Genomic DNA, 17,233 nt, shown 5'->3' with positions numbered 1-17,233 from the left:
AGACAATTTTCTGCTATATAACATTCCTCTAGGTTTTATTCATAGGAGTGTATATTGAATTGTTTGTACAATGGAACATTTTGTCAGCAAGGGATGCCATAGATGCCTGCCACCAAGACGTCTCTTGTGGGACCTAGAATTGAGGGGGGGATAATGGCTCTTCGCGGCCGTTGATGCTGCGGCCGTTGGGCGGCTCGCGCGGCGCCGGGGCCGTTCGAATCCGAGCGGCGGACGCGCGCGGCGCCAACGGCCGCCGCGCGGGGCGGGCGGGCGGGCGGGCAGGAAGGAGGAGCTGCCCCCCCTCCCCCTCGCCGCCGCCACCGCCGCCGCCGCCGCCCAGGATGCGATGGGGAACTGCTGGGCGCAGGGGTGCTGCGGGCTCTTCCTGCGGAGGGAAGCGGGACGGCTGCAGCGAGGCGGCGGGAGTGTCCTTATTCTTCAGCTGAAATAGATCAAGAGTTTTGCTTGGAGTACTACAAGCTGCAGCCATAATTAGAAAATCGAAGTATTTTAGAACGTGTTCAACGGGAGAACACTTCACTATAGAGTTTGAGAACCTAGTGGAAAGTGACGAGGGGGAAAGTCCAGGAAGCAGTCACAGGCCTCTGACTGAGGAAGAAATTGCTGACTTGAAAGACAGGCACTATGACTCCATTGCTGAAAAGCAGAGAGCTGTTGATGTGAAACTTCAGTCAGAGTTAGCCTTACAAGAGGAGAAGTTAAGAATAGAAGAGGAGGCTTTATATGCTGCACAATGTGAAGCAGCCAGGGCAGCAAAGCAGGAAAAGCTCTTGGAGGTGAGGGGAAAAAGACCCCAATATATATCAGAGCTTCTGTTCTGTTCTCGTGTATACAGACTTTCCTAATGTCCTTTACATCTGAGGAAATAGCTTTGCTTTGGCTTGTAAATTCCAGTGGAGAAAGATAAAGAAATACCTGACTTTGAAAGTACAACTGACTGATACAACTGAAAATGAACAAAACTGTTTGAAACAACTTATGACACTGAGTATGGAACTTGAATGAGAGAGGTACTTTTTAAAAACATAGAATTAGCTTAACAGACTTTTGAAGAGCAGTTATTGTCTATATAACATATGAAGTGATCTGTGATTGTCTTCTAACGAGAAAAACTGAAATTAAGTACCCATAATGACATCCTTTATATTTATAAAATACACTTCATATATTTATATGCGCTTAATTTTTCCCATTCTCTGTGACTTGCATTAGCATGAAGAAGAAGTGTTTCTTAATCTATATTCATTGTTGACTCTGCTTTGAGCCAGAGGTTGGACTTGATGACCTTCTAAGGTTCCTTCCAACCTGAATTATTCTATGATTATTCTATGATATAGAAAAGTGTGTGAGCCTACAAAATAACGGAAGTTTGTACCGACAGCAAAATTTGGACAGCTGTGAAGAGCAAGTATTAGAGCTCAACAGTAACTTGCTCTGTCTTGCTTCTTGCAGTGTGCTTGTTTCTGATTGTGATGAGAGAAACATCAGATCTCTTTGATCTCTTTGGAGATCTGCCTCCAGCACACTGTCAGAGCTGATCCATAGATAGACCAGAGCAGAGGAGAGGATGTACTGGAGACAATCTAGGTATCTGGTAGCCTTGCCTAGGTATCGTTGCGTTGCAAGTTTTCTCTGCTTTGAAAGCTCCATAGCAATTACATTTACCTTCTTCACAGCATTAATATGTGCTTTAGTTTTCCTGAATATAGAAGCCTGAAAACCTTGAACCGAAGGTGCCATGCTATGCATTATTCAGCTCTTTGCTGAATAGTTCAGCTCCTTCCTTATCTGGAAGCATCAGGATCTTTGCCTTTTCATTTTTATGCATTTCAAATCTTGTCGTGCTACAGTGTTGGAGCATGACATTTAGCATAACAGGAATTGAGTTCACTTTAAATAAAATATACTTTTAAAAATTGAGCTAGAAAGTGATTTACCAAGGGGAGAAATGATTCTTTCTCATTACATTCACAAGTGGCCATTCCTGAAACGTGATGCTGGCACCATAAAAAGTTCTGTGATGTGCCCCAGTGCTGGTTGATACTTACTTTTTCCTCATCTGAGGAGATGTTGGATTGTGCTGAGTTGTTTTAATCATGGCAGGAGTCATAAGCATGATTCAAGGAATTACAGTCTTTCACATGCATACTATGTAACTGGTAATTGCATTTTAATGACTTTTAGCACAGCTGTCTCATACCCTTCCTGCTTACTTGTTTCTACTCTTACTATTTCATTTTCCTAATTTGTTATGATGACACTATGCCCCAGTTTCCTGTGCTTTAAGCCTCACAAGGATTTTTTCAGCTATCCTGAAAACACTTATTCCCATTCCCTTGTCACCATCTCAGCTGTGCAATAGCAGGGTGAGAGAGATCACAGAACTCATCCCAGCTCAGAACATAATTTTTCACAGAGTTATTCTTAATCCAAACTGATTCCTCTAGTCCGTTCACCGTAAAAGCTCTGGAAACAATGTCTCTAGAAGCATTTATTTGCAATGTAGCTTTAAGATGATGGAAATTGAATCATTCAGATAATCTACTTGTTTCTGCCTGATGAGAAGCAATTTCCCAATTCTTCTTCCCACATATTTCCGCAGTTTTTCAATAGAAGTTACAAGATGTTGTCCCTCCCTTACAATATTTATCAAGCAGACCTACCTTGCTAAGTAAATGGTAAAGCCCAGGCACCTATGCCAGCCTCTGTATTTGATTAGGCAACCACTTTCGGACACTGTCTTCCAAAACCCATAATTGCAAATATGAAACTATTTTTTTTTTGGTAGGTCTGACTAGATCTTTTGACATAATGCGAAAGAAACATTGTTTGGGCTTGCACAGAGACAGAAAGCTCATAGACTGGCTGTGTTCATTCCTCCTGCTAATTTTCCAGAAAGGATCTCTGTCTGACTTTCCGTTTTCCGGACTGTAGGACCTATATTTCCATAACTTTTCCATAGGTACTTTCAGTGGTGACACGTGCTTTATCTATTTGAACTTTTTGTATAATTTCACACTTGGGTTTCCACAGAAACCATACACTGTATAACCGTAATGTTGACGGCTGACTTAGAAAGTGGGGTGTCTCATTTTCCCCTTTCCAGAACTTGGACCCTTGTTTGACTGCTTGTCAAGTAGCTACATTGATTACGGTCTCCTAATCAAGCTAACTTTAAAAACAACTATCTGGAGTTATTAGCAAATGAACAGAAGTATCCATTTTCATGTAGGGTGTTCAGAAGAAAAACCCACAAAACAGGAGAATCAAAACTCTGTGTTTTGCTTCAGTCATCAGGCTTCAAGCTCCCACTTGAGCTTTATACCTAGAACTGCCATTGCTTCTAAACTTCTCAAATAAACAAATCATTGATTTTTCTGTTCAAAAAATAGTCCCTGCTAAATCCTTTACTCCAAGTTAGACCATAAATATCGCTGCACCCTCTGTCAGAATAATGTAAAATTCAGTGGTCAAAATGGCCTAGGCTGGCCCACAAGTGTGCTCACGTGAAGCTGTGGTAGGAAATTTTAACACTATGCATATTCCTTTTTTCACAAATAGCAGGTCTCTTGCCTGCACACGGTTGGGGTTAGGTTGTTATTGCACTGCTCTGAACTTCTCTCCATCACTGGGTTTTTAGCAAAGAAGTCGGTGGGTCAGGAGATCAAGCGTTTGAACGTTAAGTGACGAACTTGATGTCACACAACAAAGGTAACCCAGGCGAGGCCTGAAGACCATGAGGAAGCTCCCCGTGTTTCCGGCAGCTGAAGTATGATTGTGCATGTCCGTGCCGACAGGCGCAAATAGAGCAGGGCTGTTTGTGCCTGCCTGAGCCTGCAAGAGGAAACGTGGGGAAGCCCAGCAGAGATCTGTAGGCTATGAGTGGTCAAGGTGGCTCGGAGCAGAGCTGTGCCAGCCCAGCGCTGCCCCCGCCCTCACGAGCCGTCCCAAGGGGTAACGTGGCAGCACTGTTTCAGGAATCTGCAGGGAGGGATGCCGCTTTGCACGCTGGGGGCTTTCTGGCTCTGGTCTCGGTTAGCCTAGAGGCCTCCATATCGCACACCAGTCTATGCACCACTATAACTACAGCTGGTTTTCTCCATGCTTGGCTGTGAGCAGTCAAGTCCAATGCAGTATGTTTCATGAAACAAGAATTTTCAGAAGTGTTGTTCTTCTTCCCATTTCATTTTGATGCCAGCAGGTGCAGCACGTTGAAATATTTGAATTTGTTTTACTTCTTAGGATGCAATGCAGTTCTTTACTAGAGTTGGAGAATTAGGTAAAGAGTATTATTACAGATCAAGGACACTGAGTGTTTTAAGAATGTTTTCTGATGGCCTAACTTGCCTACAGATTTGTCTGACTGCCTTTCTACGCATACGTGTACTTCAGGCAGTGTCTGGGATGAGCTTGTGCTCAGCGTTTCATAAGTATGGTTCTAGGAATGACCATGCATTCAAATATTTACTTGGTGAATTTGTGTGGTGATGAGAAGGGAGTAGATGACTAATGTATTACATATTTAGATTATTTAAAATTCATATTTGCATCAACTTCTTCCTTTTCATACAATATGCTTTTGTGACTATTAGAACACATGTGCATTAGCATAAGATGGGGAGAATGACCAAACAGAAGTAATTCAGGCCAAAAGAGATTTCTTTGTTGAGGAAGCTCAGGACAATTGAAAAATAAGGAGTTTAAAAAAAAGCAGCAAGTCAAGCCTTCATTTACATTACGTTTTACTCCTCTCTCTGCAACAAATTAATGTTGTGGTTCTTCTTCACGCAAAAATACTTTACCCCTCCCCAAACTTTCTATAAGGTCAGGTAGACAGTGCGTTCACTGTTTTTGGCAAGGTTAGCCCCAACGTTTCACTAGGTAAGGCCTGCCTGTGTTAGGCATTTAACACAATTGCTAAGTTTTGTGTGCAGTTCTTTAAAGTGAAGAAGTCAAGGCGGAAGGAGCTGAGGAAGACAGGACCAAAATTAGCTTTTGTTAAGGCGAGACAGAAGAGCTGTGTCAGTGTTTCATGCCTCAGACCAAGTGTGAGCAGTAACCAGCCCTTGGTGCGGGAAGGGATTCACGCAGGGGCTGAGAGAGCTGTGGCGTGAAACTGCTCAACTCCTAACTGCAAGGTGTGACAGCTGCCTAAATCAGCCGGTAGGCTCTTTAATTTTGTGTATTCTGGAGTGATTCCTAAAACAACAAGATTTTGAACCAATGCCTGTGCTCTACCCAGGATCAAATCAAAAGTTACTTTTCCTCTTCTATGTTCTCTGACAGTTTGCCCAAAGAAGCTGTCAGTCATGGCCCCAAGGAGCAATCGGTGCGGCATTTGCTTGGGCTCTGCAGAGGCTGTTGCAATCTCCCATTGCTTCTGGGACTTCTGCTTCATAGCCTGCCTGGTCTGCCTTAGCACGTCTCACTCGGCCTCTCTTCCAAGTGGATGGACAGTACCACAGCCCCAACACTATTCTCTTCTTATTCAGGCAGGCAGTTTCAATCCTTTGGGATTTTTTATTGCCTGTGGATAAAGGTAGCCAATCTGACTGGCCTTGCTCTGGTGTTTTTCTTAATGTGATACAATGCCAGTCCTCCACCAGCACAGCACAGCTGGCCAGTTCGGTCCAGGCTGGAGCCTGCCCCTGCTGTCTCACAGGACCAGTATTCCCTACAGTCTTCTTCCTAGATCCCTATTTTGTCCCTATCCTCTTCTAAAACTACTCACTGGGACTCACCCACTTTCCGATTGCCAGCATGTGTAGAGAAGCACACTTTTATTTTGACTGTGATCTTAGCTGGCTGCCGCAGTTCTCAGCAAAGCAACGGAAGAGGGAGTGAGTAGTGGCCTCTCGCCTATTCCCACCTTCTGTTTCAGGTTGGCAGCTAAGGTAGTTTAGGAGCGTGCGTTCCCTGCAAACACCGAATTTAGACTGCTATGCCCTAGAGCATGCTAAACTACAGGTTAAAATAAGCACTATATGAAAGCCAATCGGGATCTATGTGTTTCTATTTGAAAGTAATTACTTTTAAAATAGTTTGACTGATTCACTTAATACTTGTAAAAAGAAATTTTGTTTTAGGTTTAACTAACTTCTGAGAGCTCTCCCTAAAACCAAATGTCCATAACTGTAGCTGAGCACAAGCGCTTGAATATATTTGTGCAATATTCAGAAAGATTTAAACTCTCAGTCTAGTTCAGTCCAGGCAGATTTCTGCAGTAACATGCAAGACTTATGTGCCGTAGGATTTTTCCTTTCAACCTGAGATTTTGTCTTCTAAGCCTAGTATCTATGTAGTTAACTTGCTTACAGTTTTGCCTGCAGTGTTGCAAGATGTATCGGACAAAATTATTCTTTGCATCTTAGTTACAGAATTAAATAAATGAGATAAAATAAGAATATGATGAGAATAATCCTTTCCAGAGGAGGAAAAAGTGGATCATTTCTAAAGTGAGAATGGGAATGTTTTTGAAATTTGTGAAATCCCCAAGATTTGTTTATTCTTTCTAAAGAACTGAAACGGCTCTTTTCTAGCAGCTTTGGCACTAGAGGAAAGGAAGGTGACAAATCTGCTACCCTTTTTTAAAGGGGGCTCTGCAGGATCCTGGAAATTACCTTCCTTATTTTGGCCTCTGGAGCTAAATTCAATTGCTTTAACATTAACATCTAGCCTAGGTTTTACTTTTTCTTTTTAAGACTGAAGCAAAAATGCTAGAAAAACCGAGGATGAATCACCAACGTGAAACTGCAGGAAAAAAAATAGCAGACCACATACTATGATGTTTAAACTCAAATGTCATCTACAACAGCAAGTGAAACTGATAATCCCTCCGATGCAGTGTTGAGTCTAGTTTCTCTTAAAGAAAAATGTTGACCAAGAATGATCAGAAGTTTAGAAAAAACATGACCTTTAAAAATAGTTTGAACAAATTTTGGTTGGTCAGTCCAAATAGAAATCTGAGGCAGAATAGCATCCTTCAAGAATATAGAAAACACCTGCAGAGAGGACAGTGGTAATGTGTCCTCTTCTTTCATGGTAGAGAAGATAAGGAGTAATGGCCTAAAGTTATCTTATGGGGGATTTAGACTAAATGTTAGAAAAAATATTTGAGCTGTGAGGATGCAGAAGCACTGGTGTAAGATGCCTTGAAAGGCTGTGTAATCTTCATAGCTAGAGGTGCTCAAGAGCATGCTGATGAGCCCTCTGTCCAAAATGATGTAGATATAGTTGATTTTGGCTTGGGAAAGGGTTTGGAAGATCATCTCTTGAAAGCCTCTCTGGTTCTATGAATTTTTTATGAATAATAGTCTCACCCACTATTTACATCCCCTCTTTTAAGTGCTAGGTCTGTGCTTTCTTCTGTCTTTCACTAACTTCTAATGGACTGGTAAAACTATTGCCTGTTGCAATCCTTGTCAGTTGTAATGCATTTAGTTTCTCAGTTATTCAGATTTTACTCACAAAAATTGCTATTCCTTTGTGCTTACCGTTAGTTATGAAGAACGTCAGCTCCAGAGGGACCAAAGCAGAGATCTTGCTGTGACTAGAAGCATCGAAGGAGGAAAGTTTGCCAGAACTATTGTCCTCACTCACCACTGACATTCACTTACCAAACTGCTTTTATCCCAGCTCTTTTCACTTTCCATCTCTTTGATAAAAGTTAATTGCCTTTCCTCTGGGTAAACATTTTATTCTCCGCCAGAACTCAGCAACACGGAAGAAAAGGCTTTCTCAGAAGGGGACAGCAATCTCAAGGGTTTTCCCTGAAAATCACTTTCCCTAAGGAAAATATTTACAAAGGTAGAATATCATAATCCACTACATAATATCCTTCTGCAATTGATCATTTTTTCAGATGATGAAGATCACATCTGTTCAATCATCAGGGACTTGCAGAAAGTTTGCGTTAATGCGCTGTTAAATATGGCTTCAGCTCTGGGCCTGTGCCGGATTTTTCCCTTCTCCCCAGAGATTTGCTCAGCTCCTGTGAAGGAGCTGTGGCCTTGGGAGATACACTAGCTAGTGATTATTGGAAGACTTGTGGTTTTTGGTCTGTGGTTTCCTCTTCGTTGACTGTATTTTCTTAGCATGTGTAGCACATAATGACCTCAGAGACTGTGTGGACAAGGCTATCTTCTCTCCTTTAGGTACTCATCCAGCACTGCAGCCTCGAAAACAGAAGGTTAGGGTCTGAGACCGTGCACCTGGAGACTGTGTGACATTTCTGTTTGTAGACTGAAAGGGTTATACATAGGTTTACCTGTGGTTACAGAAAGGAGAATTGATCTTTTCCTTCTCCACATCTTTTAATTATGATTGTTTCCTTATATTATTCTGATTAATTTTATCTTAGGCTTTATTAGGAGGCTGGAAATCAGTGTTTCTATCGAAGAACAGTTCTTTCAAGTTTCATTTTGATACTGTGATCAAATAAGGCTCCTTGAAAGTAATTCACTGAAAGAAATAGGCATAAGCCTGACCTATCTCATTTATATCCTGAGACTATGTAGGCTTGATAACTTCTGCATCATAGTGGATGCTTAAATAAACTGGCAGTCTTTGTTGCAGGTCTATGTCCTGTGATGATGCTATTGTAAGCAGCCAAGTGAGTTAGGCTAAAGCTAGCTCGGAAATCTCTCTACCATTTACAGTCGCTCCAGGAGTTGCAGTATGATTACCTTTTAAACCAGTGCCATAGCTATATCCTTTGCTGTATTTTAGGGATACAGACAACTTCAAAGAATTAATTTGAGGGACTTGGCTTCTCCATTCTCAGTGGCAACCAACAGAATAAAACAGAACAAACAGAGACTGTAACAGAAAGCACAACAATACATGGGTTAATAGGCTTTCGTTGCTCCAAGGTCATTGTGAATTGGGTGGGTGTACCTAAGTCAGCTGCTTGCAGAGCAGTACTGCAAGAAACACTGAATATAGTCATTCTGCAGCCCACAAGAATGGTGCTTGTGTGTTATATATGAATGTGTTGCACACAGCATACACAAGCTTCTTCAAGCTTTGGTTGTGACCGGTAAGCTCTTGACTAGCTCATCACCCATTCCTTTGTACAGAGTGTAGATATCCATCGCTTATGCCGAGTATAATAAGATGCTACTCAACTGGTCACTCAAACACAACTGAGAATTACGCTATTAACTACGTAAAACAACAAATAAGCTGTGAGGAACTGGGAATGCCTTGTATTTATATTCTTATACTATTGCTTCTGTTGATTTCCATTGGGTAAGAAGTTACTGGCCTTACTCTGTTGCTTCCTAACATGCAATTGCTATTATTAGGATTGGGGCCTGCCACTGATTTCCTGTTTTTGGCATCAAGGAGAGAGTGTACAATATGCATCACACAGCTTCAGCCCATGTATGCAGAAATATTTTTCCAAATTGAAAATGTATTGCATTGTGAATTCACATAGAATTAGAGTTGAGGAAAGCAAGTTAATGCAATAAAGATCTTTTCCAATTAATCACATATTTATTTTATGCCGAAAAAACTTGTTGTAGAAATTAAATGGATAACTTCCAAATTCCTGTTTAGTTCTGATAACCTGAACTGTTTTATCATCTGAGTTATTTTAGGAGCCACTTTGTTTCAATTCCTAAGTAACCGTAGAGTTAAACTGGCATGCTTCTTTTGCAATGCCTGTGCAACACACTTGGGAAGATCTATAAACAGATTTGATTCATAATCTGGGTTATTTAAGGGCTCATTTTGTTCCTATTCCTAATAAATGATAGCTTGAGAATGGTATGCTTTCTTTTGTAATGTCTGAGCAGGAAGCTTTTTAAGATCTAGCTATCCCTCCAATTAGCTAATTTATTTGTTGTGGTCCTGAGTGGTGCCAGCTAGTGGTGTTGAACATGTGTTCATGTGAGTGGTTTCATGGCCTGGAATGTAGGACACCTTGTGATTTGTATATAAAGAGCATCATCAGAAGTTTCTTTCCTCTTCTGTACAGCTACAAAAGAAAAATGTTGGAAGCACCTTATCCAGAGCTATCTGTAAAACTATCATCAAGTCCTCTTCACTGAGGTAGAGTAATTCACCACTAGATTTAATTCTTGCAAGCAGGAAAATATGTGTCAGTCAGAAATTGCTAACCCAACATGCAGGACAGATAATTTAATCTTTAGACCTAGGAAATTCAAATCTCTTGTCCCGATTTCTTTGAAAAACTCTGTGGAGCACCATTTTCTCATTGACTTCACAACTTCACAGACCTGCTGTCTTTCCTAGATCTAAGAGGATCATATTCCTCTTAGAATTCCTCCTTTGAATATTTGTCATATTCAAAATCTCATTTCTGACAAAAGTAACCAGGCCTGGATGCTCATGGACGGGACTGTCTAGGCTGTTTGCTTTTTAATTCTCTTATTTATTTCCAGTGTTTGGAATGATCTGCTTGGCTATCTGTCCTGACTCAGGAACGGCTTACTGTTTGAATGTCTAAGAAAGGCACTTTGCCTCCCTTAGGACTGATCCAGGCCAGTAGTTGCTCAGGCATGCACTTTTTTCTTCAAAATTAAAAGCCAAAGGAAGATTGGGAAATGATATCTTTAGTTAACTGGGTTTATTTCTAAATGTAAGCAAGGAAAATAATACTGGAAAAGTATTTTCTTCAGCCTATTCAGTTTGTCTGAACCATTTCTGTGGCCAGTAACACATCAAAACACAAAGCATGTGTTTATTTTTTCATTTTCTATGATAATCAGTTTCACTGCATAAGCATAATCTGCATACACTTTAAGTGTTTTATCAACTTAACAAGGCATTTCACCAAAAGCACAGCAAACACTCTTTCTGTCAGAAAGGTACTAGCAAAAGTTTGAGTCCTTTTTCTAGATCAGCAGAGGGTTTTAACCACCAGAAACAGGTGGCAATCCCTGTTACCAGGGATTAATATTACCCTGTAATCTCCTGCTTTGCATATCAATTTTTTCCTCAGTTTGTTTATATAAAACATATAAATATTTAAAAATATTTATATTGTGCATATCTATAAATACATATATATATATATATATATATATATATATATATGGGGGGGGGGGGGCGCTCAAAAAGCCAAGCTTAGAAATTTCAGTTTAGTTTGAGTAGATTGTCAGCTCAAGTGGCACAGTTATGTGCTTGCCTTTGAGAGTAATGTAGATTGTCTGGTCTTCAGCAGTGCCTGAAGACAGTCCATGAAATCAGGTTCCCTATTTTCAAGCTCAGATTTCCTTGGATGTTGAACACTAGCTTGCAAGCATGCTCAGAAGCACTGCACTGGGAAGTTGGGGGACGGAGCCTCTCACCAGTCTGAAATGGGAAAAGGGGTCCTGGGGGCTGACCTGCTGGAAAGTAGCTCTGCAGAGAAGGACCTGGGAGTGCTGGTGGACAAGTTAAGCATGAGCCAGCAATGTGCCCTTGTGGCCAAGAAGGCCAATGGTCTCCTGGGCTGCATTAGGCAGAGTGTTGCCAGCAGGTGGAGGGAGGTGATCCTGCCCCTCTTCTCAGCCCTGGTGAGGTCTCACCTGGAGTCCTGTGTCCAGTTCTGGGCTCCCCAAAACAAGAGAGACACGGAGCTCCTGGAGCAAGTCCAGTGGAGGGCTATGAAGAAGATTAGGGAACTGGAGCATCTCTCATGTGAGGAAAGGCTGCGAGAGCTGGGCCTGTTCAGCTTGGAGAAGACTAAGAGGCGATAACATAAGTGTTTACAAGTATCTGAAGGGAGTTGTAAAGAGGATGGGGCCAGACTCTCTTCAGTGGTGCCCAGTGATAGGACGAGAGGCAACAGGCACAAGCTGAAACACAGGAAGGTCTTTCCGAACATGAGGAAAAACTTCTTTACTGGGAGAGTGACTGAGCACTGGAACAGGTTGTGGAGTCTCCATTCTTGGGAGATATTCTTGGGAGATTTGGACACAATCCTGGTCAATGTGCTCTAGGTGACCCTGCTCGAGCAGGGGGATTAGACTAGAAGATCTCCAGAGGTCTCTTCCAACCTCAACCATTCTGTGATTCTGTGAAACCTTCTCAGTGTGGCCTGATTTATTATGCATACTCAAAACGCAGGTGCACAAAGCGTATTAATCACGATAGCATTCATTCTGGAGCAACCCAACTCCACAGAGCAGGGGGAAGCAGCAAATTGTGCTTGAACATGCTGCTCAGGTGTGGGGACCCAAGTGGTTCCTTCTTCTTAGTCAAAAAGAGGGTGGAGGTTTCGGTCTTTTCAGTGTCTGTAGAGTTTGCAGCACAGCGTGTCCAACATGCCTTTTCAACACATTAATTTTTTTTTCTGGTTTCTTTCCTAGAAATAGATCAGAGAGATATCTCATAATCCCTCAAGACCTTTAGGAAAGCTCCCGTGAGGGAGTAAGAACGCTTTGTAGACCTCCAGACAATAACCTACGTGGTCCAGTTCTGGTGATCTTGCAGAAATTTAAAGAGCTCAATTTCCTGATATTTATGCTAAGAACATGATAAATGTCTTGGAATCCATCAGCCATGTGAGTTCTCCAAGTTCTAATTGGAGAAAGAAGCTAAACCTAACTACATATCATAGCTGAGGGTATGAAGAAATTTGTGTTTCTGGCTTTTCCAGATTTCAGCAAAGATTTCCAAGAAAATCATCACTAGGAAACAAAGTATTGATACTGGGATGTTGCTAGAGATCAATGCCAAGATGCTTTCACAAGGCTGTGTGACTTGCCATGGAACATAAATCTTTTCCTCATGTCAGGCTGGAGGAGAAGGAAACACTTTCTAATGCATGAGATGGAAGATGACTGCTCTGAACCCTGAGAATTCAGGTTTGCATTCAAAACATGGGCTTGAAATGGGGATTTTGTTCTTGCCCATGGCCTCATCAGAGTTTCAGAAATGCATTGAGTGTGATTTGTGAGCTAGGGAGCCTGAGACTCATGCAGACGTAGGAAGAGTGGGATAGGGAGATGCAGTGCTGGATAGGGAGATGCAGTGCTGGAGGGAAGCGGCCACAAGAAAGGATTAACAAAACTGAGGAGAAGCCAAGACAGAATATTCACAAACGGGGACGCTGAACCAAATGGTCGAAGTCTGGGAATAAAGTGATTGGCTCTGTTGACTTTTCTGAGGCTTTACTAGTTAAACAGTAAGGCTGATGTTTACCAAATGAGTAGTGAGATTTGTAAAATTCACAGAAACGTCAAACACTACTCAAGTATGCACCATTAAGTCAGATATGACAAAATGGTTAGAAAATGAGGCTTCTGGAACTGAACTCCCAACGGCTCTTATGTAAAGATCATGACTGGGGAATAAGTACCTGTTAATAATAGAAAAGCCACATGTAAAACCTGGCCCCCTGGCATTTTAATTCAGAATGCCAGAGTTCATACTAGTTGAGCTAGCAACCTCTGTGGATGTAAGTATGGTTAAAAGATATGTGTTAAACACCAGGAAAGTTGTTTTGTGTATGAAGTCTATAGGTATTTTCTCTGCAACCGTGACTTAAGTGAAAGAACTAATTTATAAGCACCTGATTCACAGCGAGAAAGTTGTTCTAACGCTGAAGACAAAATATGATATCGTCAGGTCTCAGCAGGGAGAGACGGGAAGTATTTAAAACCCACTTGATCACTTCTGTTTTGGGGGGATTTGCAGTTATCGACATTTTGTGCATCTGAACAAGACTGTCATTCAGTTCCTAAGTGTTTCTAACAGCAAGAAAACATTGAGGAGGAAAGGGAAGAGTATGAAATGTTCTAGAAAGGAAAGTTGTAAGGGAGAGAAGGGCATAACAGTTTCTACTGGAAAGATTCCCAAATAAAATCTACCACACAATAAGGGGAATGTCTGTGAAGAAAAACAAACTCGAAGCTGTTCACGGCTAGCCAGCCTTCCAGGCATTCTTGACACAGAGTTTTATAGGGATCTGGTTGTAATTGCTGTTGCTGATACCACAAAAACAAAATGGGGTGATGAGATTCTCAAAGTTGGGAGGAATAGAAGAAAGTTGTCAGAGTATGCAGGGATCCAAAGAGGAAGGCTAAGGCCCATTTGGAGTTAAATCTGGCAAGGGATATCAAGGACAATAAGAAGGGCTTCTTCAAAACGCATCAGTAGCAAAAGCAAGACTAGGGAAAATGTGGGCCCGCTGCTGAATGGGGCGGGTGCCCTGGTAATGAATGACACAGAGAAGGCGGAGTTACTGAATGCCTTCTTTGCTTCAGCCTTCACTGCTAAGGCCAGCCCTCAGGAACATCCTGGACCCTGGAGACCAGGGAAAAAGTCTACAGGAAGGAAGACTTTCCCTTGGCCAAGGAGGATCGGGTTAGGGATCAGTTAGGCAAGCTTGACACCCACAGATCCATGGGTCCTGATGGGATGCACCCACGAGCGCTGAGGGAGCTGACGGATGTTATTGCTAGGCCACTCTCCATCATCTTGGAAAGGACATGGAGAGCAGGAGAGGTGCCTGAGGACTGGAAGAAAGCCGGTGTCAGGTGTCACCCCCGTCTTCAAAAAGGGCAAGAAGGAGGAGCCAGGGAACTACAGGCCTGTCAGCCTCACCTCCATCCCTGGAAAGGTGATAGAACAGCTCATCCTGGAGGTCATCACTAAGCATGTGGAGGAAAAAATGATGATCAGGAGTAGTCAGCATGGATTCAGCAAGAGGAAATCATGCTTAACCAACCTGGTAGCCTTCTATGATGGGACAACTGGCTGGATAGATGAGGGCAGAGCAGTGGATGTTGTCTACCTAGACTTCAGCAAGGCTTTTGACACTGTCTCCCATCACATCCTCCTAGGTAAGCTCAGGAAGTGTGGGTTGGATGAGTGGAGAGTGAGGTGGATTGAGAACTGGCTGGATGGCCGAGCTCAGAGGGTTGTGGTGAATGGCGCAGAGTCAAGTGGGAGGCCTGTAGCTAGCAGCGTCCCCCAGGGAAACAAGACAGGACCCAGTACTGACAACGTATTCACCAATGACCTGGAGGAAGGGACAGAGAGCACCCTTAGCAAGTTTGCTGGTGATCCAAAACTGGGGGGAGTGGCTGACACACCAGAAGGCTATGCTGCCCTTCAGAAGGACCTAGACAGGTTGGAGAGATGGGAGGAGAAGAGTCTCACATAGTTCAACAAAGGCAAGTGCAGGGTCCTGCCCCTGGGGAGGAATAAGTCCATGCACCAGTGCAGGCTGGGGGCTGACCTGCTGGAAACTGTTCTGTGATTTTCTGAAAGTTTAAACTCAGTAGAAATAGCGTAACAGGGCATGAAATCTGAACCTGCAAATAGCTGTTTCTAAATAAGTTCAGATCTGCAAACCATTAGGAAGATCAACTTTATAGTTCAATAGAAAAATCTGGATAGAGTTGGGATAAGGTATGATATTACAATGAAAATATAGTTATTTCTGCCACCTAACAGGCTCTTGGTACAAAGAACCTGCCTCTATTTTAACCCTTTTCTTGCCAATTAAGATCTAAAAGCTTTTGTTTCAATAGAAATTACATATTGGTCAGCTCCAGCACAAAATAATCTGTAATCTAAGGAATTAAAAAATAGTCACAGCTAATGATGGCTCTTCCTTCAAAAAACTAAAAAAGCTTTCTTTAAAAATCTGTCTAGCCCATCTACTTAGGACAAAGTCATAGAAAAATTTTGAGTGTTGTCACACTCAAAGTGTTGTCACATCTAAATTTCTTATTGTCTCCTGGTTATTTAGTCTTGATATTATAAATATCAGCATATTTTACTGGAATCAATGTACCTAAGTTTATGCTCTCTTTTCCTTTAAAATATTTTACCTCCTGTTAGCGTTTTGAGTATCTCTCACTTGAAGATAAGTTATTAAATCTATATGCCATACTTCTGTTTGTTAATGTTTATTTTGCACTATTTCTCTGCATATACCATGATGCTAAGCTTTGCATTAATCTTTCCAAGGGCTGTTGTTAGGAACATTTCTGCCTGCTTAAGATTGTTGGTACATACAGAATATATCAGGATTGGAGTGAATATTAGTTTCTTTTCTATTTTTTTTTTTTTTGCTAGGGGAAGAATATTTTGGACTGCAAAAGCCAAAGGTCTGCTGCCAGTGGGTCTGACTGAGCTGTTCCTGTGTGAGTGCTGGCACACACCGAAGGCTGGGACACAGTCAGTGCAAGCAACTGCTTCATGCCAAGCCTAAGATAGCAGGTTCTCTTCCGATCCTAAAAACGATGATTTTGCTGCTTTTCCATCTCCTCCCTCAGTTAGAAAATCAGAGTACAGCGCGCTCTTTTTTTTTTTCCTAAAAAAAAAAAAAAGGAATTGAAAATATCAGAAAAGAGGCTCAATAGCTTCAAAGTCACGAGCAGCTGAAATAGCCAGTTTCACGGAGATGTTATGGGACTTTACACCCTTTTCTTAACCGCCCTTCAGAGTGTTTTTGAGATATTGCTTGCCAACTTACAAGTAGTTACAACTTTAAGGCGTTAAAACGAGCTGGCTGTAGTTGGTGTTCATTACTAATAGTTTTCATCAAGAGGCATAAACAGCTGTATACTTGCGTGAGGGAACAGGCATTTCTCAGTAGCAGCCTTTTTAAACACGCTCATCTAGCCTGCAAGACTGACTCTCTGCTGTTTAATCTACCAGAGTTTGCTGTCATCTACAGAAAGGCCTGATTCTCAATTTCTCCTTTGTCACCACTTCGTATAAACCGGTACAGAACAAGCGTTCAGCTTTTACTTCCCTGCAGGTCAAGCCCGGCTTCCCCCAGTGGCTTCCTGGCAGGTCAAGCCCGGCTCCGGGAGCCCAGCAGTGGGGCAGCGCTCCAGCCACGCAGGCCAAGGTAGGGCGGTAGGAAGCTCCTTCTGCCTCCCTGAACTGAGCCCTAAAACCCCCACGATTTCCCTTTCCTCCTCCCGCGCTTGCCCTCTTTTGCGACGTTGTTCTGAGGAAAGCAGCTCAGCGTACCACCCCACGAGTCTGGTTGTGCCCCCTGTTAGCGCGTGAAGGCTGAGGTTCCTGGTACTCGGCAGGGAAGAACCATCTCCCTGATGTTATTTAAGCACAAATCTAAATTCACGGGAACAGAGTTTTGTTTTCCTGTTTGTCCCGCTTACGCCCAGGACTAAACATAGACCCGCCACTAGCTCAGCTCTTCTCTGCCTCTGTGCCAGATTCATCCCCAACAAATTAAGCGTCTGCCTCTGACTCAAACTCCGTTTCAATGTTTCTA

At 42.4% G+C, this 17,233-nt stretch overlaps 1 protein-coding gene across 1 annotated transcript; it reads left to right on the top strand.

The window, feature by feature from the left end:
* The first annotated feature begins 339 nt into the window (after positions 1-339).
* LOC138064108 (AP-1 complex-associated regulatory protein-like) lies at positions 340-1,017 on the top strand. The gene is made up of 2 exons (XM_068925145.1): positions 340-425; positions 487-1,017. The coding sequence occupies exons 1-2, from the start codon at positions 347-349 to the stop codon at positions 864-866; spliced, it is 459 nt and encodes a 152-aa protein (XP_068781246.1). The 5' UTR covers positions 340-346; the 3' UTR covers positions 867-1,017.
* The last annotated feature ends 16,216 nt before the right edge of the window (positions 1,018-17,233 follow it).

Source organism: Struthio camelus, chromosome W (assembly GCF_040807025.1).
Source record: "Struthio camelus isolate bStrCam1 chromosome W, bStrCam1.hap1, whole genome shotgun sequence".
NCBI lineage: Eukaryota > Metazoa > Chordata > Aves > Struthioniformes > Struthionidae > Struthio > Struthio camelus.
Note: the sequence above shows the minus strand (reverse complement) of the source record. Positions and strands in the feature narration are given on the sequence as shown.

Excerpts from the sequence above, each read along its gene's own strand:
- LOC138064108 (XM_068925145.1), top strand. The coding sequence starts at position 347 with ATGGGGAACTGCTGGGCGCAGGGGTGCTGCGGGCTCTTCCTGCGGAGG. Across the intron at positions 426-486 it reads GCTGCAGCGAGGCGGCGGGA|CCATAATTAGAAAATCGAAG; the intron begins GTGTCCTTATTC and ends TACAAGCTGCAG.